Here is a 19,422-nt window from a genome sequence, read left to right on the forward strand (position 1 = left end):
AATTTGTTGATGGCGAAGAGATATACCTCCCTCCACCTCTACTGTTCCACTTGTCCCTGAGGCAGGTGTGCGCAGGTCACTTAAGTTGATGGCGCGGTATCTGCTCGTGTCAAATAATTATTCAATTATCAGCTGGTTCTGGCGGGTGATTGACGCAACGGGGAGTCCCAGGAGGTGATGATAATGCCTTCCTTACTTCTGGCACTTCCTGGCGTAGATACTGTCGGCTTCAATCACCATATCATCAAGTTTTTTTTTCTTCTTGTGTGTGTATTTGCAAACTACATGGTTAGGTTAGAGCCCCCTTCACCACAGAGTTAGGTTCGGAGGAGCTCAATTATAATCAGTGTTTTGATTAAGATAAGGCGTGAAGGAGATTGTTCACACCAAGTCGGTCAAGTATTTGATGAAGTTTTGTACCTTTGCACGAAAGGTGATTAGATAGTTTATCTGCATGAAGGACGGACTGTCTATAGACCTCCACCAAGTCTAGAAAACTCCTACCTATGTACTTGGCGAACTTTCGCAATATCTGATCCAAAATTTCTGTTCATGCAATCACTGTTGATCATTGTTGAATAGCATTATTCAAAGTCTCAATGGAATGGTCCAGTTTTTGTTTTGAAATTACTTCATCGAAAAATTGCGTCAAGAAATAATGTTTTCAATAATTCTGGAGGGATTGAAATGGTAGGTCTCAACTAGCAATTTACTCCCTGTACCAATTCCCAAACCAAAACCAGAACATGACCGCAGCTATGAACCACTCGCTTTTGTCTTTACCATCGGAGATTCAACTGTAGTAAAACATCGAGAAGTTATTAGCGTGTCTTTAACTCGCCGACACAATTCTTTACCATTTCATTTGCATAATTCCCTGCGCGGCCTTGTGTGCACCTCACAGATCACTTGATCATATGCTCCAGCGGTCATACCGTATGCACATGCACACACCTATGCAATGTGTGTGTGTGTGCTTCCCATCTCGTGCACCGCAACAAAGACGGTGCAGTTGGAGTTGACTCTCGAATCCGGACCGCCGTATCGGTTACATTGAATGTGAAGATCAAGGTACTTACTTACCACTAACATATTGTGTGTTGTCACCACGCGAGCAAGAGAGAGAGAGAGAGTTCACTCCGGCGCCAGGAACGAACGGGTTCCGGGGGACCTTCCTTGGGCACGCGCTGTGTCATAAAGTGGCGCCTGAATACTGTTGGCCACGATCGGTTTATGTTGGCCACGACACTTCGTGATCGAGCAATTTATCTCCGGAACCCTCCCGCGCGGTCGCTTTCCTTCCCCCGGAGACGGTTTGTTTTTGTCACACGCTGCTCAAGTCCGCCCCAATCTCTTGGGTGCGTGAGATTTGAGGAGGCATGGGAGGAAGTCGGTGGAAGTCATAATGATCATACTTACTCCCGCAATAAAAAAAGGCGAGAGACGCGAGGGTGGACGCCTGGTGGATGTCGGTGGTGACAAGTGTGCAAGCATATTTGGGCATAAAACTCGTTCGCCAACCCCTGGTCGCTGGCGGCTCGTAGGGGCGCCACAACGACGACGGTCAAGGTCAGACCGGTGGTGGAAGTTATTTGTGGCAAAGTACGGAAGATCGTTTGTTTACATTGATGTGTCGCGCATCATCATCGTCATCATCGACGTCGACGTTGAGAATGGCGTCGGCGTCGAACGAAGTTCAACCAAGGGAATGCCGTCCTTGGCCATCGCCCGTACGAGCGGCTACGTTTTGCGACAGAACTCCGGAACTCCGAAAAGGGTTTCGAAGGTTTTTTCGGTGGGCCCTTTTCGGCGGGAACCACGAATACAGCCAACTCTTTCGATGAGTTAACCATTTTTGGGCACTTGGTCAGCTTTTCGACCGACGTTTGGTTGGGCGTATCTTGGAGCCACAAATATTGGAACTCATCAGTCACCATCCCCCACGTCGCTTCCGGTCATTGCCATTGCGGACAGCGTGCGAGAAAGCATAAACCAAAACTACGCAAATGATCGCGAGCGCACACCTACGCCACGCCGAGCCAGAACTTGGCGTTGGAAAACCGGTCGGCGGTTAGAACTCGTCATTTTTCTCTACCAAGACGGCGGGCACTTTAGGCGACCAGCATGGCCGCTTTTGGAACGCCAGAGGGGGGACCTACAAGCGGGCACATATTAACCTCAAATCTGGATCGTTTTATAATTGCAGCGACGCTTTAGATATGGACGCCGCGCGAGTTTTCCAACAAGGAAGTCGACCCGTTCGGAATGGGAATTGCCAGATCATTTGAATACATCGGACCGGACACACGCTTCGAGCGTGGCGGCACTCGATCGGCGAGATTGGAGATCATTTAATTCTCGTTCTTCCCGACTCGTCGGACGGACGGACGGTCGGATTAAGTTTACGATGATGTTCTGGACGGCAAGTTTGCACCGCCGGATCCGAGTCGCCATGTTCGGCGGGGATTTATTGTTTATGACAACCCCCCCTTGGTCCGCCTGGTCCGATGGTGGCGGCGGCGACGACTCGTGTGATGTCGTTTGCCAAACGCCGCCGACAGAACTCAGAAGTTTGGTTAAAACTATGTCCATATTTGGATCGGCAGCCTCCCCGGGGCCATTGGATTAGGCCGTTCTGTTCTGAGCCCGGTGAGGTTTGTTTTTCTTATTAGTGGCACGAGAGTGGCAAGTGCAGCCGTCCCAGAGCGATCCCGTGAAGACGAGTGTCCGGGCGGCTCGGGGCTTCAGGTGCACAAGGACAAGGTGCGCGGTTGTGCTAAAACCAACAACGGTAGGACTTCTTTTTTTTGTTTGGTTTTGCCTCTGCCTCTGACTTGTCTCTCTCTCCGTATGCTAATGGCTTGATTTGATGAGATCGTTTAAGCAAATGGCATTAAAAATGGCAACTTGTTTACGTTCGCTTCGGGCAAGTGGTTGGCGGGCGCCGATTGTTGCGCGATGGCGAATTACGGAACCGTCCGTACGGCCAGCGAGCTTTATTGATGCTTTATCGACAAAGGTGTAATGGGGGGGATTAAAACATCAACTAAAGTGGTGTCTTGTGTTGAGTAATTAAAAAATGCGAATATGGCACGTTAACAAATTAATTTCAGGCTTCTCGTTTGCCATAAAATGGAGGTATTTTTTTGTTTTGAAAGAGAAAACGTAAATAAGGAAGGATCGATCGTCGCACGATGTTCAAGGTGAACGTTGTGCCAAATATACATAATCCGTAACCTGAAACAAACGGACACGTCCGGAGCCATTCAAGGTCCTCCTTGCTTGCCTACCGAGTGTGTCACTCTAAATCCCGTTAGAGGATGAGTTTTGGAGCGGATTAACGTCCACCGTAGCGTCGCATCTTTGGTGAAACATGTCCACGTTTCCGTACATGGTGCCCTCGGGTTCGATACCGTTTGGCCTCTCTCGGACAGATCTGGTTCACCGGCAAAAAGTCACGTCTCGTTCAGTTCGACGCAAATGAACTTATTATGGCATCGATAGGCCTTGCCGTATCAATACTGGGGGAACTCCATGAGGTTGAGCGCTTAGCCAAGTAAAAACAGGCCCCAACAAATTGGGGACATTCACTACAATTGGAAATGGCCGGTTAAGAAATTGATCGTCAATCGATCGAACACCGAACGTGAGAGAGGAGTCGCCCACACTCGCAACTTTCTTCGGGATCGGCGATAAAATGGAACCGAACGTTTTATGGACAACCCCAAAATGTCTTGTTGATGATGACTGTTGGAAAACATTCAAATAATAATGAATTGATAGGTCCACCAGGCTTGTCGCCATCGCCATTATTGGCCACCGTCGGTCACGGTTCCCACGTGGGGACCACCGGAATGGGACGATTTTTTGTTGTTGTTGATTCTTTCATCCGATCAGTTTGGAAGAAAAGTTGTCTTTCCAAAAAGAACCACTTTCGGATAGCACCTGGGTGTGGACCGTTGCGGTGGTCAATCTCCTTGGCGACACGAAAAGTAATCATCCCTGCAGCTGTAAACCCCGGGCCACACCTTCTTGCACAATCACAGATTTGCGATTTAGCTTTCCTGTGCGCTAATTTCACCTCGATGTTATACTTCCCCCGGTGCGTGGGATCGGATCACCCCGCGATCCGTCTCGGCAATTAAACGCCGACCGTTAGAGTGGCCAGTACCGCGCTCTTGTAGAACCGGTGTGTACCATCCCTAATATGGTCGGGTTTGGTTTCGGCTTGCTTGAATCGGCGAGACACTAATCAGTGTGACAAAATCAAACCAGGAGCAGAGCCGCCGCCGGAGGAACCTGCCGGAGCTTCGGCGAGCTAGCGATCTGGATGGCTGGAAAAGGAGAGAAAGGCAATCGAGATCGACCAGTGTCCAGCTAGAACTGGGTAGCTTATGCGATCGAATGATTCATCGACAGGCTTCATCTGGAGCAGAGAGATGTATCGGGTCAGATTGAAGTTGGGTTATTGTGCAATGGCTCTTAATGGCATTTGGAGCAGGTTTATGGAATCATGACCGTAAGGAAGGTTTAATTGGCAACTACATTGTAGTTGTGTTAACCGTCCCACATTGTAGGATTCCAGCGTTTTACATCCCAGTTAGCAAACCCTGTAGTGCACGTAGAACATCCAACAATGCTAGCCTACTATAAAGTATTTGATGTTGAATCGTCAAATCTCCAAATGGCAACACAAACCGGACAAGTAGACAATTCGTCGCTTTCTAGGATCTACCAAAATGATAGTTGTCCCATGGATGTTTGTAGTAGACACGACCAATCGAGGGGTGCAGGTAAAAGTAGGGGAAATTCTTTGTGATTCGCGCTCGTTTCGTGATGCGAAAAAGCGATCATAGCCTACCTTATCCTGTACCCCTCAACTGGTCTTCTCTATTACAAACATTCAACCGCTAGCAAACATTGCGGTAGATTCTAGAAAGTGACGAATTGTCTACTTGACCCGTTTGTGTTGCCATTTGGAGGGACGATTCAACATCAATTACTTTACAGTAGGTTTAATGTTCTACGTACACTACCGGGATTGCTAACTGAGATGTAAAACGCTGTAATGAATCCTTGCTATAGAGTGAGTGACTAAATTGAGTCAAATTAACAGCTGAATTTATACCAAGCCAAAACGAGGCATAGAATTCCCTTACCTTGGCGTCACTTGTTGTATGCGTCACATCGCCAAACCGCGCGATCTTGTACTGCTTTGTTGCAATCAGTGAAACGTGCGTGATCAAGCGCCCCGATAGACTTTGTTTTGGCGTTCAAATTGCCCTGTCCACGTCCACGAAGGGTTGAGGTGGGGAACTCCTATGACATCATTCACATACGCTGAAAGAAAGGCCGCGCTAAGAGATAACACATAACTAACGACTCACTCGACACGAGGAAAATTATACATAGTCAGCTTTTTCCAGGCTACTGAATGCTGGGAAAACGTTGGGCATGCCCTTTAAGTATGTTCATTGGCCATTGGGGGTGGACATGGGGATAGGGGGAGAACACACTGATGCTGTTGATAGCGTTTAATGTAGCACCTTACCTCGGCATATGCGTTGCGAAAATACTCCTACATCGTATGGGAAAAAACGATGCGCTAAAGCGTCCAACATTTATCATCATTATTTCTTCATTCTTAATTCATTCTTCATTCACAGACTCTTGTGATTGTTTTGCCTTTTTTCTTCCCCCAGCTGAAAGTGAAGACGATTCGCGCACCGAAAAGGGAGACGGGGGAACGAGTGCTTGCCAAATGTATTATTGCCGGCGCCACGTTGCCAGCACGTTCGTTCGTTGTGAAATTCTGCTGCCGAGTGGTGAACGCCGCGACGTCCCCACCGAAGAATAACTTAATCTCCCGTCGATACCACCGTCGGAGTCGATCTTCGGACGCCCCACCACAGTGCAAGCCTGCACGCGACCAGACCGGGATGAGCTGGTAGATTCACCATCATGTACCACCGGCCACTCTCGCAGGACAACTCTGACGTGCCGTTCGGTGTTTGGTGTCGCAAGTGAGTCGCCAGTTCCGTGTGCGTGGAGCGTACTTTTGAACCGGGTGATAGGTGCACAGTTGATTGTCAAGTGTCGCTGGTCTAATAGACGGTCTACCGACCCGTGAAGTTTGGTGTTTTGTGTCGAGTGAACGAGTGTCTACCATTTAAACTCAGCTAGTAAACAGAGTGTCTCGAACTACCAGGTTAAGGAAAGAGCTTCAAATCAAAGAACAGATTCCAAAGAATCAGGATCAAAATGGCAACACTGTTGAAGAACGTTACCAACAGCATTTGCCATGCGTTCAACGCGTTGCAGCAGAACCGAGATTGTTTCGTGAGCAAGTCCAAACTGAAGGTAAGAAATCGCACTGTTTTGCCAAAGAACTAGAGACAATGTTTTTTTAGTTGTACTATAGTGTATTTGATATAAGTAAAATGTACCAACCATTTATGGATCAGGATTAACTCTGTTCGTTCTCTTAAATTAAATCATGTGTTACCGAATTTTTCATAAGGTGTATAAAGTAGCTTTTTCATCTATGATCATCTTCAAATATGCGTTTTACAGTTGGAACATTTCGTATGAGTTTTTTGTAATCAATAAATATAAAATGTAAAAATTATAAAATTTTATTTTAGCAAAGCATAAATGAGGCACAAAAGCAATATCTTTGGAAGATTTAACAAACAAAAAAATCTGATGATTTTAGAGAAATAATATTGGTGTGTAATAAAAGAAAGCTGACAAACAAAAATAATAAAACAGTCCACATGTTTTAGAAAGTGGTGGTGTAATACATGCGAACATTGTTGAACGACTAGAAACCATGACTGAAAACTTCTAAAGTGTACATACTAAAGATAATTTGGATGAATCAAATATGAGCCTTTTAAGTTGAGCAGTTTTGAGTGAATCGTTGACTCATTTACAAGAATGCCTTTTACTTCCGTAGTAAGTAAGAAACAAGCTCTATTCAGATACGAACACTAAGATTCTTTTCGTTATAATTTTTGAAAGTTATTACTACCAATTACTTTTTATTACTTCGTAAATTGATCTAGATGGAGTTTCCGGTAACGGTTATAAATATTCCGTAATAGGGGCTTCGATCGTTGTAGGAAGCTTTTACTACCGTTCTTTTTTTCGAATGTTTAAAGTGTGAAAACGATTTAATTAGCAATGAACCGACTCGTGGTCCCCGTAAGGAAGTGTTAATAGAGCATACCATTTTATTGGGCGACTTTTATTTTGAAGCTCCCTAGCAATTATTTTGTCTTAGACTACTTTTTATATCATTTATTCTTTTTTTCCTACTCAAAAAACCTGTTCGACGTTTGCTTTTCCTCTCCGCCCTCCCCCGCAGGTGTTAACGGCCAACATTGCCACACTGCTGGATCTGTACGGTGTGGAGCGCGGCTTAGATCACTTCCGCTCGACGGCCACACTAAATTTCGAGCACTACCGGTACTATCTGGCGCAGGAAGTGTTTGCGAGCGTTTCGAACGATTTGCCGCTGGCGGCGTTGCGAAACTATGAAACCAAAATCGATGAGGTAAGTGATTGGTTTTGTTTTTTGGTAAAATAATGATAATGAAATATGACGCCATTCGTTTTCTGTTTTTGGACGTAGGTTTGTTGGCTGGTCTGTCGGATGAACTTCCTCACGAACGATGAGTATTACACGGAGGAGGCCATCTATCAGTTGTTCCGGATTTTCTGCCTCGTCGCCGACCTCTCCAGCGACCCGAACGATCCGGACGTGTTCACGGTGAAGATCCACCCGCTGGAGGCGCTGATCATCATCAAGCATCTGCTGAACTCGCTCGGACTGAACTACGATGGCGACGGGAAGTACGACTATCTCCGCACGTCGGACGAATCGCTCGAGTTTGGGGAGCTGCTGGAGATGCTGCGGTTCAAGAACTACGACAAGGTGAACGACTACCGGGAGTCGATCTGCGAGGCGGTGGGCGATATGTATCAGACGTTGATTGAGGACGTGATCAAGAAGGGCTATCTGTTCCGGCGCGGGTACCTCCTGCCGACGTTCCGGGAGTACTTTTTCGTGCTTCAACCGTGCGAGCTGGCTTACTACAAGCATCCAACCGATCGGGACGTCTGTGGCACGATCGTGCTCGACTCGAAGTTTATGGTGAAGCCGAGCCACTCGAGCTCCGGCAAGCAGGAGAAGGTGCAACGGTTCACACTGGTGTCGGGCGATCGGACGTACGAGTTGGGCACGTTGGACCACAAGACACGCCTACAGTGGATCGCCGCCCTCCAGCTGGCCATCACGTACTCGACCGGACGGGAAGGGTTCCAGCGGGATACGGTGAACCGGCGCAAGCAGCAGCGTGAGACGGAGCAACGGCGTCGGCGGGAGGAGGAGCAACTGCGCAGCCAGCATCTGAAGAAGCTCGAAGAAACACACGTCCAGCTGGAGCAGGAAAAGTTGGCCCGCTTGGCGGCGGAATCGCAGGCACGGCAGTACGAAGCGGTCGCCCGGGAGGATTCGCGGCGCGTGGCCGAACTCGAGGACGTAAAGTTGTGCCTCGAGAAGATGCTGGAGGATGAAATTCAGGCCAAACGGGACGAAGAGATTGTCCGCGCACTGCAGGCGCGTGTGCTGGCGGAGGAATGGGAAAAGCGGGAGGAGCTGGAGCAGCTGCAGGCCGAACAGAAGAGCCTGCTGGAGCAGGAGCGCCAGAAGCGTATCGAGTTCGAGTACCGGCAGCAGGAGAACGAGGAGAAACTGCTCGAAGCGGAAAGCATGCTGCGCCAGCTGGAGGAGGAACGGAAGCGGTTGGATCGGGAACTCAAACTGGCGCGGCAGAAAATTCAACTGTCCGAAGACAATAAGGGTATCGTTGAGGCAAAATTACAGGTGAGGGCGTACGGGAGGACTCCCATTCGCTAGCCAGAGGATTAACGATCCGTTTCCTTGTGTTCTCTTGCAGGCCATGTCTCCCACTTATCGTACCAGTGCTGGCGAGTTCATGATCCGCCGGACGCAATCCTTCGTGGCGGCAGATAGGCCCGTCCTGGTGGCCGGTACCCGATCATCTCATAGGTTTAGCTAGATGACCCGCTCCGTTCGATTCCCCGAGTGGACACACAGACCTACACACGCCAATGTAACTTATTAACACCACACGTACGCGTTACTTGCCTATGTTTTATTTGTGTTATATACGTATTGAGTACTTTTAAGAACTAACCACTCCACAGCTAGCGCCTAAGCATGCAATAAACCCGGAACTAAAAGAAGAGGAAACCGTCCGCCCGCTCGCTAGGCCGTATTCTGTACCATCGAGTAAATATCCGATGTCTTCGCCCGAACGCCCAGAAGCCGATCGTTGCGGATCGCGTTGCTGAGGTTACCCTCGATGCAGGTGACGGGGCGCCGTTGTCCGTTGGAGCGGAACCGGACGGCCTTCCGGTTGGCACCGAGGCCACGGTCATCCACGATCACCTGCTCGTCGATGCGTACCAGCTTCTCGATCTTCATCGACGTTGGGCGCTTCGTTAGGAGATCCTCGTGCGTTTCCACCGGGCCTCCGCTGTTCATGTTGACCGTAATGAGGTAGTCCTTCAGGTGCCCCTTTAGCTGCTCATTTCGCTCGATGAGCTGCTGCTTCTCTTCGCGCAAACAGGCCACATCGATGCGTGCCTTATTGAAGCGCATCCAGAAGTTTTCGAACAGTTCCGCCGTATCGAACACCTCCCGCTTGAAGCTTTCCATCGTACCATCGATGAGGGCCACTGTGCCATCCGGTTCCGATGTAGCCTCACCGTGCTCGCTCGTCGCCTCGGAACCCCCGGAAGACGAGGGAACCGCTCTTGGAGGAGCCTTCCCTAGGGAGCTTTGCACAAACGGCAGCAGGTCTTCCGATTCCGTTTCATACTTTTTGCAAAATGTCGCTATCTGGAAGATGGATTTAACCTTCTTTAGCACCCCCTGGAGGTGCTTGATCGCATCGTTACTGTACACGGCGAGCGTCTTCAGCTGCTCCTGGTCGAGCCGACTGCCCACCTCCATCTCCTGCTTGAGGTTCTGCACCCGCAGCTGCAGTTCCGCTTTGCTCTTTTGCATCTGCTTCATGTTGAACTCGTGCTCCTCCTTGAGGGTGGCCAGCTTGAGCCGCAAGTCGGCAATCTGATCGCTCAGCCGGGCCACCTCGGCGTAGTGGTCCTGAATGTTTTTCGTATCGCTCGAGTCCTGATCGCGCAGCGTGTTGTACTCGTTCCGGTACTCCTCGGTGTTGCGCAGGTACAGATTCAGCACCCGCTGGAACTCCTTCCACAGGCGTTCCATTTCCCGCTCGCGCTCTTTGGTGATCATTTCCAGCTTCAGTATCATCTAAATGAAGGGAAACAAAAATTAATGTTGGTTGCAAAGCTTCCAAGAGCCATTCAATGGATCATGGTGGAGTGGTCATATCGTTTACGATATGTAAGCAGCCACCGCGGAGGTCACAGTCAATTAACGTGTCAGATTTGCTGATGATCTCTCACCGGGCTCCGGTTCGAGCAAATAGGCCTATTGTTGTTGATTCTGACAGCTACAATTCGTCCGCGTCTGTCCATCAACCGGTGGATTAAACGGCGGTCTATATAAACTCACACCATCACCGTCCAGGGGCCAGAGTGTAGTGAATCGGATTCTTGTAGTTCAACCAGTTCACGGTGGGATAACGTGCGAAGCGGAATGTCGAAGTCGTTCTAACAGCCGAAGTGATGACCTGGAAGAGGGGGGCAGCTACGGTAGTGGTCGGTGGAGTGATTTTGCTGATGTTTCTGGCCGGCTCGCTGCGTCCAGTGGAAGGACTTCGGTGTCGCACGAGTGAAGGTCCAAGCACCGAGGATGTCAAGCGGATCGTACAGACGTGCCTGAACAAGATAACGAACGGGGGTGAGAATCGTTCGAGCGATGAATATCCGAACTATGACTCATCGTACACGGACGACTCGAGCGAGGAACAGCATAGGATGGGGGAGGGTGGTAAGATGTCTGGCAACAGGCGTAGGTCTAGCCAGTCCAATGCGGGCGATCGAAGGATGGGCCGTCCGGAAGAGGGTACCGAGCGGAGGCAGATGGACGGTAGAGGCCAACGCAACGGTGAGGGACGCAATGGACGTCCAAGGATGGAGCCATCCCAGGATCGGGGTCAACGTGATCGGTACGACGATGACAACATGATGATGATGCGTGACTACGAGAGACAGCAGCACCAGCGTCGCAAGCGCCAGTACTACTCCGGCGGCCAGGGGCCACCGATGGGTGGTGGAGGAACTGGGGGAGATTTTTCCAGCAGCTTCGGCCACAACACTCCCGCCCAACAATCGACCGCTGGCAATGGATCGCGCAGCGGAAACTCATCACTCGAGCGTGATCGTGCCTGTCTGATGCAGTGTTTCTTCGAGGAGCTGAAGGCTACCAACGCGGAAGGGTTCCCGGAGAAGCATAAGGTGATGCACGTCATCACGAAGGACATCCGGGAGCGGGAGTTGCGCGACTTCTACATCGACTCGATACAGGAATGCTTCCGGATGCTAGGCATGGACAACCGGCTTAAGGACAAGTGTGATTATTCGATGCGCTTTGTGACGTGTCTGACCGATCGGTTTGAGTCGAACTGTGACGATTGGGACGTCGACACTTCCGCCATGTTCTAACTTCTTGTTCGTACTTCTAGTGTAGTTTATCCACACATCGAGCACCTCTTCGCGCCTCTCCGTTCGGGTTAAATAAATGTTAATCTAGCAAGACGATGAAAATCGTACAACGAACTGGTTACCGAATTCTTTAGCTCGTCCTTCTTCAGCATATGATCTTCGTCGTTCCGGAGCCGATCGGTGCGGGCCTTTTCCACCAACCCGTAGAACACACACTCCAGGTCCTTCTGTAGACCGAACTTCTTCGACTTGTACAGATCCATCTCGCGCTCGTAGTTCTCGATCAGCTCCCGCTTGTCCAGCTCGTACAGCTGCATGAGAAAGTTAACGCGATCATTGTGGATCCCTGCGGTAAAGAACAAACCGGGTTGGAACACTCTCGTCGAATGGGAAATTGCGTCCACAACCTACGTATAATCTTCTCCACCCGCTCCATATGTGCGTGCAGCATGGTCGAGTAGAGATCCTCCGACTCGTCCAGATCGCACAGCAGCCGCTTGATGACCGCATTCTTGTTCTCGATGCACTCGGTGCAGGTTTTCTCGACCGCCTCCACCTCCTCCTTCAGCTCCTTGCACTTGATGTTGCGCAGTATCGTGCGCCACTCCTGGTTGATTTTGGCCAGATTCAATCGGGCGAATGCATCCTCCCGTTTCAGCTTGTTCTGTGGTGAAAGAAAATCATTACCGATAGTTACCCAAGAAGTTCCAAGAGATGCCGTTCGGACCAACCTTCATAAACGTCGCTATAAGCTGCTGCTTCCGACGGCGTGCTTCCTCCTCCATGTCGGCTCGATGTTGCAAATACCGAGCGCGCTCCTCCTCGGACATTTTGGCCAGCTTGTTCTTATTTCCTCCCTTTTTCTTTCCCATTTTGAGGCCGTCGTTATTGTTTGCGTTTTTTGGCGATTAGTTTACACGTCTGTTTATCTGATAACCTACTTTAAAGCGGACGACAACGCGGTCACGATACCGGTGGTGTGTCAGTCAAGTTTTGCTAATCTAGTCTGTTGAACGCAAAGTAGGCTGACTTTGTTTATCGCGGAAAAACAACCCCTCCGAAGTTTCGATTGCGTTTCCCGGGGAAACCGATCGCAGTGTGCGCAAACTCCGATACTTTCTGTAGTTGCTCATATCGGAGGAGGGTCTTCTTGAACGATGGCGTCGTGCGCGGATGATGGATCGTTGGTGGAATATCTTTTGGCAGAAGAAAAAGCTGGCCGAGAGAATTTGGACTTCTTTCTACAGAAACATCGGATTGAGGAGGTTTTCGAGGAGTTATTAAAAGATCTAGAAGCCCTCGGTAGGGTTGAGTTTTACTTCGGTAAAGGACAAGAAAATGAGAAAGATCTTTGGAACAAATTCAGAGATGCTTTAGAATCCCAAAGAACATCGTACGAAGATTTAAGGAAGCTTCTAACGGAATTCGAAGGAAAAATAGGCAAAGCAGACAGTGTGGAGGATGGAACATCACCATTTTTCCAGGAGATCCTACAGAGAATACAACATGTTGCCGACAAATCCCTTCTACGGTCTCCAAGCCCTCCGGTTGTCATTAAAAATCGTGCCGAGCAGGAAACATTCCGATGGACACGGCTAATAATGTTACAAGAAACTCAACTGGAATCGCTAAAACGCAAGATTGAGGAATACAAACGGAAAATAGCCGAACGGCAAACCCAACGCCGGGAGCTTCAGCTTCAAAGCAGCCAAGAAAAGGATTATCAAACGTCCGCATCCAATGCAGTGCTGGTGGATATAAAGCTTTCCGGTGATGGAGTTATTCAACGTCTGCAAGAGGAAATATCAAGCCACCCGCCGTTTGAAAGTACACCAGAATACCAGGCTAGTTTGGATCGGTCCGACCAGAAGCGGAAGCGGATTGCCAAGCTGCACGTGCAGCTGCAACTGTGGATTAAAAAGTATGACAAGTTCATCGGTGAACCGATGCCGTCGTTGCTTGAGCTCGAGGAGCGGATGGCCGGACTGGAGGAGTGGAAGGAAACGGTCCTGAAACCGCAAGAAGAGCGTTTGCAGGAGTTGAAAGAGCAAGTTGGGGAATTTGAGGCGATTGCTTTCGAGGAAAAAGTGGAAGAGATGAGGAAACTGCATGCGGTGCGTGTACTACAGCGGGCTTGGAAGCGCACGCTTGAAGTGAAACGGTCGAAAAAGTCGAAGAAGGGCAAGAAAGGTAAAGGAAAGAAAAGAAAGTAACAACCCATCGGAACATGAAACATGCAAAATTATTTTTGAAATCCATACGAATTCAAAACAAAATGTTGAATACTTTTTATATAAATCCATACACCAGTGGGAATTGATTTGCGCAAGTACGGTTGCTATGGTTTCCATGGTTGCTATAGATCGATTTTGAAAGCGTCGTTTGTTGAAACCTTTAGCGAAACAGATTTGATACAGAATACCTTTTACTTTCCTAAAAATGGGCGACAGCTTCGAGGCGGTGTGTGCTGGAGATTCCGAGGAAGATGTGGCCGCGGTCAAGACGATGGTCGAGAAGATAACGTCCGAAATAATGGCCCACGGTGAGGAGGAGTACGACTCGTACGATCCGGAGAGTTTGCAGAAGGTCGAATTCCACATACAGATCAGCCGAGTCGGGACCATCTTGGGCGAAATGACCCAAACGCTTGAGGTGCTGTTCTGTCTGCCGATCATCTGCAACAATGAGACCCTGTTGGACGGTTGCTTCGAGGAGGATGATAAGAATGTGGTCAAATTTTTGAGCCAATACATTGCGTCCAACTCCGGCGCGGGTATGACGAAGAACGATATCGACGTGGATCAGCTGAAGCTACCGGGAGGACAGTTGATCGAACTGGCTACGCTTTTGTCGAAGAAGGAACTTCATGCGGCCACCGCCGGCCACGTAAAGCAGGCAAGACCTGGATAAACCACGTTGAAATGTTTCTTTCTTTCATGAAATTGCTTCAGCTTCCAGGGATGTACAGGCGTTTCCTGTCCAACATTCGGGAATTCCGTAAATTTACCATCAACAAGATGAAGCTGACGGCTCAGAAAGATCTGGCCAAGGAGAAAATACTGCACCGTTTGTGGACACGCAACGAGCGGAACAAGAAGGAGATTCGCAAGATCGAGGACATACTGGTGATGAAGAAGGAAAAGCTGGAGGAGTCGGTGCAGGAGAAGTATGCCGTGATCGAGCGGTACACCAAGGAACTGGAGGAGCTCGGCCAAAATAGTCGTGAGGAAATCATCAAGTACATGTAAGGGTGACGAGGATTTCGAAAGGGAACGCATGGTTACTCGTTTTTCCTTCTCCGTAGGAATGATTCCGACCGGGAAATGTTCCACTACTTCGAGCGGAGTGATCAACGATACGATAATCTGCTAGAGGAAGCGGCCAGTACGATGAAAACGTACCAGCAGCAGCTTCAGGAGGATTTGGCAGTGGAAAAATCGAACCGCCTGAAGAAACTGAAACTAACCCAGCAGCTTCAGTCGTGGTTGCACAAGTACGACAAGGACGCCGGCGAAAGGACGCACGAGCTGAAGGAGCTGGTGGCCAAACTGAACACTCGCCAACAGGAGTACGACCGTTGGAAGCGCACCATCTTTGATCCACAGGAGAAAAAGTAATCCTTACTGTTGGCTCATGGAAATTCATGCAAGACAATCTGGTAACATCGTTTGATTTTGTTTTAGATACTTTGATGCGATGGAAGAAAAGCGCCAGATCGAGATTCGCGAGCAAGAGGAACGGATCGAGGCGTTTATGATGAATCGTGCGGCAAAGGTGCTTCAGAGATGCTGGCGTTCGGTTGCAGAGCGGAAGCGTAAGATGCGTGGCAAGGGTCGTGGTCGTAAGGGAAAGGGAAAGCGCAAGTGAGATCTGGTCCCTTGATACCGCAATTGATATTTTTGTAATCACGTATGTGTTTGTGCGTTTGAGTGGCAAAAAAGATTTCACAATTTTCATAATACCATATGTGTATTTAACTCACTAGGGCGCATTTATCACAGGGCTTTCCGCAGCACTATTGTTAGCGTCGGAAAATCTTCAAACTATCCTCACACTTGAAGATACACAAACGTAAGAAGGTCAATCCAAGAAGCAGTGATTGACCTAGAAATTCACGTTCAGCGCGATCGTTCTCCTCGTACACAATCTTCAATCCGGACGGAATGGCCAAACGGGACTGGATCGATTCGAGTGCTTCCTCGTTCGGACCAAGCTGTCTCTCCATTAGCGACCGGATGACGTCCTCTGATGATACCCGTTCGTTACCGATAAATATTCCAAACAGCCGGGCGGACAGGTATTGCTTAAGGAAGAAGACATTGCTTCCGATCGTTCCGTCCGTGGGATGTTCTACGTTTCCGGTCAACGGGGAAGGTCGGTTGGCTAGCATAAGCATCAGCATGCCGATCAGCTGCGACCGCTGCACGTTGATGTTGGTCTGCACGGCCGAACCCATTGCGGAGGCTTGCGCTACCGGGGGATTTTCCACCACGTACACATCGGCTTCCGGAATCAGCCGGTTGATTTGGGACACGTTTCGGATCAGCTCGTTGATGTGCAGCTTGCGGTCGCTAATGTTGTAGCTGTTCCAGCCGGTCAGCGAGGTAGGTTGATCTTTATCCAACTTAAAGCGGGCCCATGTCACATAGTCGAGGCCAATGTACACCGACACACAGCTGCCTATCTTCGGAATCACTTGTGGGCTGAGGGCGGGAGTGGTGAATTTGACCTCTTTCTTTATCGCCTTCGGTGCCACATCCGCGTCCTCCTTTGGGCCGTGCACGATGGAATCGTAAAACTTTCTCAACACCGTAACACCGAACCCATCCAGCTCGAGCACTTGCTCGAGCGAAAGAAAGGCACCGAACTTTTTGCGCCATCCTTCGATCTTTTTTAGCCGGTACTTTGAAATGTTGTACCTAAATGGAAATGATAGTTGGAAAAATGAGGCAGATTAAACTTGTTCATATAATTATGTTCGGATATCGGACTCACTTGTACAGCTCTTCGACGTCCTGCTCGTTCAGGGTGTTGAGAATCTTTTTCGTTTCCTCGTCGGAGTAGGCGCACGGAAACCCGAGCTTCGTCGTACTGTCCACATTGATGGGACGTGCCTGCGAGATGAAGGCGACCCGGCCGGAAGTTATTTGACGGCGGAGCAGCTGTCCAAGCATCATTGATGCCATTTGCTTGCGACTGGGCCGAAGGAAATGGGATAAAATATGCTGCACTAACAAACTAAACAATCCTTACAGTCACCATCCGAGAGCGCACGTAACTTTGTTTTGATTTGAAAACAAGGTGTCAGTATCAGGTTTGGTCAATACGATCCTGTGTGACATTTGGGTGGATGAGTCAACCTTTCCCATAGGAAGTTGTTTAGCTTTCGGTAAAAAAAAATCCAAATTTGATTAACCGTCACCCGTTCAACCGCCTACCCGGGTAGTTTTTGGAGTTTTGTTTTGTTCTAACTTATGATTGGATTGACGTATCGGCATGAAATTTTTAGAATACCTAGAAAAATTCATTTTCGATCGTTTTGCTAAAGAAAAAAAATTTTCCAAGGAATTTAAATAATTTTTATTTGCGTTTTTCGGTTGATACCCCTCAAACGTTCAACCGGACTACCCGGGTAGTCCATACATTTTGTATGGGAGACTCCGTTTTGCTGTACTTAAGACTTAATAACTTTTTATCTAGATGTCGGATCGATTTGAAATTTTCAGTGAAGATACTTGAGGGTGTTTCCCAAAATATTGTGTAGTTTTTATAATTTTAAAAATTCATTAAGTATGTTAATTTGAGGTTCCAAAAAAATTCACCATTCACATCTACAACCATTTATCTGTGTAGTTCATATAATTTACATAGAAGTTTGCTTTTTCTGTATTTTAGTACTGATATATTTGCTCGTAGATACTTAACTACTTGAAATGTTTTGGAAAATTGCATAAAATATTGTAAAAATTAATAAACTCTCAGTCGCTTCATGCTATCTTCATGCTTCAACTGAGAACAAAGTTTTGTCCGTTATTTAATTCTTTTTTCGTCAGAAATGCTGTTCCTAGTAATTCTTCTATAAGTCTGTTCGGTTTTATCTATTCAAAGAATTGAGTTTTTCCATAACGCTCACTTTTACTTAACTTTTGTTGTACTTTGAATCACACACATAGTCGACTAGAAACGGATTAATAAACGTGTTTGTGGCGCACATTTTCTGAACAAAATGATGTGTAGCATACTTGTGTTTAATATTAGACTAAGATTTTAATGCCTAAACGTAAGGCATAAATGTTTAAATTATCGGATTCGTGTTTTCGAATGAAACAATCCTACTTGAACATTTCTAAAACATGTTTAAAAAAATTTAATAAATTTCTGAAAATTTCAAGTAATTAAGATTCAATGATCAAAGATACGTATACTGAAATACAGAAAATGCAAACTCTTATCTAAAATGTTGAAGCTACACAGGTTTCGGTCATAGATGTGAAGGGTGACATTTTTTGGAACCTCAAATTAACATAAATAATGAATTTTTAAAGTTATAAAAACTACACAACATTGTGGGAAACACTCTCAAGTATCTTCACTGAAAATTTCAAATCGATCCGACGTCTAGATAAAAAGTTATTAAGTCTTAAGTACAGCAAAACGGAGTCTCCCATACAAAATGTATGGACTACCCGGGTAGTCCGGTTGAACGTCTACGTATGTAGGTTTGGTTGAACGGGTGACGGTTAAAAAAGGAAGCAGTAATGAATTGTTTAGTCTTTTAGAATATTGTTAGTTCATAGACTGTTCAGAATTGATGCTAATAACCACTTTCAAAATCGTTTTTTAAAGTCGAACCGGTCAAATTTCCCAACGCACGAACCTCAACAAGATACTTAAAACAAAGATAAATATTCACCCGGAATGTATGCAATGGCATCACAAAATAAACGCTAAATTTATGCAACCGTTGAACAGAATGAAAAACAGTTGATCCTTTTCATTTATTTAATTAATTTTAAAATTACTATGCGTTTTAAGGAATACTGTTTAAAACTATGCCCTTTGTAGGCATAGTATTTTCTTCAAATAAATAAAATGGCCCCTCAGAACGTTGCGGCTTTTGAGGGTTTGATTCGAGGCTTCTCATGCTTTAGTCAATGATTCGTAAAAAAAGGATCAAGTTTATTAACACATCAACCGTGGAGCCTGCCAACGGATTTTTCTGACTTTCCTCGCACTTTGGTGGCTATGGTGTAACAGTCTATGACATTCAGATGCTTTGTACGAGCGACGAGGCTTTGCGTAAGATGAAATCGACACCGACAGGACACTGACGGAATGCCGATCTTTTCATTACCGCCACTCTTTTACCGGGATTTTGTGCGGGTTTTCCTGTCTTATCGAACATAGTTTCGTCGTTCCTTAGTATCCCTTAGTAACTTCGCACACACACACACACACACACACATACCTGTGGTTTGATGGTTGGACCGAGATAGTTTCCAAAGGGTACATTCCTAATGCGGCCAGTGTGAAGAAGTGAAGGTCTGTTCAAAGGATCTCTTTGAGTTTGTTCAAACGCAAGCTTTACGTGGTTTGGCGAGTAGTTTTTCTGACCATCGTGTTTTTAAACAAAGAAAATTTGGGTTCATCTTTCAGTAGCTCTTTCCGCAACGGAGTGCCACAAAGGGCACGCGCGGGATCAGTTAAAAGAACGTATAAAAACATAGGCAAAAACTGAAC

At 47.4% G+C, this 19,422-nt stretch overlaps 5 protein-coding genes across 5 annotated transcripts; 3 read left to right on the forward strand and 2 right to left on the reverse strand.

Annotated features, from left to right (window-relative positions):
* The first annotated feature begins 5,978 nt into the window (after nucleotides 1–5,978).
* On the forward strand, nucleotides 5,979–9,256 carry LOC131259219 (differentially expressed in FDCP 6-like). The gene is made up of 4 exons (XM_058260660.1): nucleotides 5,979–6,360; nucleotides 7,370–7,558; nucleotides 7,637–8,890; nucleotides 8,964–9,256. Exons 1-4 carry the CDS (start codon nucleotides 6,262–6,264, stop codon nucleotides 9,084–9,086), a joined length of 1,665 nt encoding a protein of 554 aa, XP_058116643.1. The 5' UTR covers nucleotides 5,979–6,261; the 3' UTR covers nucleotides 9,087–9,256.
* A 39-nt stretch (nucleotides 9,257–9,295) lies between these two features.
* On the reverse strand, nucleotides 9,296–12,554 carry LOC131259220 (dynein regulatory complex subunit 2). The gene is made up of 4 exons (XM_058260661.1): nucleotides 12,414–12,554; nucleotides 12,094–12,346; nucleotides 11,805–12,028; nucleotides 9,296–10,366 (listed from the first exon to the last, which is right to left on the reverse strand). Exons 1-4 carry the CDS (start codon nucleotides 12,552–12,554, stop codon nucleotides 9,296–9,298), a joined length of 1,689 nt encoding a protein of 562 aa, XP_058116644.1.
* A 285-nt stretch (nucleotides 12,555–12,839) lies between these two features.
* LOC131269447 (uncharacterized) lies at nucleotides 12,840–13,895 on the forward strand. Its single transcript, XM_058271809.1, has one exon. The coding sequence runs from the start codon at nucleotides 12,840–12,842 to the stop codon at nucleotides 13,893–13,895; it is 1,056 nt and encodes a 351-aa protein (XP_058127792.1).
* Nucleotides 13,896–14,121: 226 nt separating this feature from the next.
* On the forward strand, nucleotides 14,122–15,549 carry LOC131259223 (dynein regulatory complex protein 10-like). Its single transcript, XM_058260663.1, has 4 exons — nucleotides 14,122–14,577; nucleotides 14,634–14,926; nucleotides 14,987–15,295; nucleotides 15,366–15,549. The coding sequence occupies exons 1-4, from the start codon at nucleotides 14,122–14,124 to the stop codon at nucleotides 15,547–15,549; spliced, it is 1,242 nt and encodes a 413-aa protein (XP_058116646.1).
* Nucleotides 15,550–15,616: 67 nt separating this feature from the next.
* Nucleotides 15,617–16,932, reverse strand: LOC131259224 (uncharacterized). Its single transcript, XM_058260664.1, has 2 exons — nucleotides 16,678–16,932; nucleotides 15,617–16,601 (listed from the first exon to the last, which is right to left on the reverse strand). Exons 1-2 carry the CDS (start codon nucleotides 16,866–16,868, stop codon nucleotides 15,704–15,706), a joined length of 1,089 nt encoding a protein of 362 aa, XP_058116647.1. The 5' UTR covers nucleotides 16,869–16,932; the 3' UTR covers nucleotides 15,617–15,703.
* Nucleotides 16,933–19,422: the final 2,490 nt, after the last annotated feature.

This window comes from Anopheles coustani, chromosome 3 (genome assembly GCF_943734705.1).
Source record: "Anopheles coustani chromosome 3, idAnoCousDA_361_x.2, whole genome shotgun sequence".
In the NCBI taxonomy this organism is placed as follows: domain Eukaryota; kingdom Metazoa; phylum Arthropoda; class Insecta; order Diptera; family Culicidae; genus Anopheles; species Anopheles coustani.

What these genes read in the sequence shown, in the direction of transcription:
- LOC131259219 (XM_058260660.1), top strand. Translation starts at nt 6,262, where the DNA reads ATGGCAACACTGTTGAAGAACGTTACCAACAGCATTTGCCATGCGTTC. An exon ending in ATGAAACCAAAATCGATGAG is followed by an intron (nt 7,559 to 7,636) that starts GTAAGTGATTGG and finishes TTTTGGACGTAG; the next exon opens with GTTTGTTGGCTGGTCTGTCG. An exon ending in TCGTTGAGGCAAAATTACAG is followed by an intron (nt 8,891 to 8,963) that starts GTGAGGGCGTAC and finishes GTTCTCTTGCAG; the next exon opens with GCCATGTCTCCCACTTATCG.
- LOC131259220 (XM_058260661.1), bottom strand. Translation starts at nt 12,554, where the DNA reads ATGGGAAAGAAAAAGGGAGGAAATAAGAACAAGCTGGCCAAAATGTCC. An exon ending in TTATAGCGACGTTTATGAAG is followed by an intron (nt 12,347 to 12,413) that starts GTTGGTCCGAAC and finishes CTTTCACCACAG; the next exon opens with AACAAGCTGAAACGGGAGGA. An exon ending in GCGGGTGGAGAAGATTATAC is followed by an intron (nt 12,029 to 12,093) that starts GTAGGTTGTGGA and finishes TCTTTACCGCAG; the next exon opens with GGATCCACAATGATCGCGTT.
- LOC131269447 (XM_058271809.1), top strand. Translation starts at nt 12,840, where the DNA reads ATGGCGTCGTGCGCGGATGATGGATCGTTGGTGGAATATCTTTTGGCA.
- LOC131259223 (XM_058260663.1), top strand. Translation starts at nt 14,122, where the DNA reads ATGGGCGACAGCTTCGAGGCGGTGTGTGCTGGAGATTCCGAGGAAGAT. An exon ending in GAGGAAATCATCAAGTACAT is followed by an intron (nt 14,927 to 14,986) that starts GTAAGGGTGACG and finishes CCTTCTCCGTAG; the next exon opens with GAATGATTCCGACCGGGAAA. An exon ending in TTTGATCCACAGGAGAAAAA is followed by an intron (nt 15,296 to 15,365) that starts GTAATCCTTACT and finishes ATTTTGTTTTAG; the next exon opens with ATACTTTGATGCGATGGAAG.
- LOC131259224 (XM_058260664.1), bottom strand. Translation starts at nt 16,868, where the DNA reads ATGGCATCAATGATGCTTGGACAGCTGCTCCGCCGTCAAATAACTTCC. An exon ending in GACGTCGAAGAGCTGTACAA is followed by an intron (nt 16,602 to 16,677) that starts GTGAGTCCGATA and finishes ATTTCCATTTAG; the next exon opens with GTACAACATTTCAAAGTACC.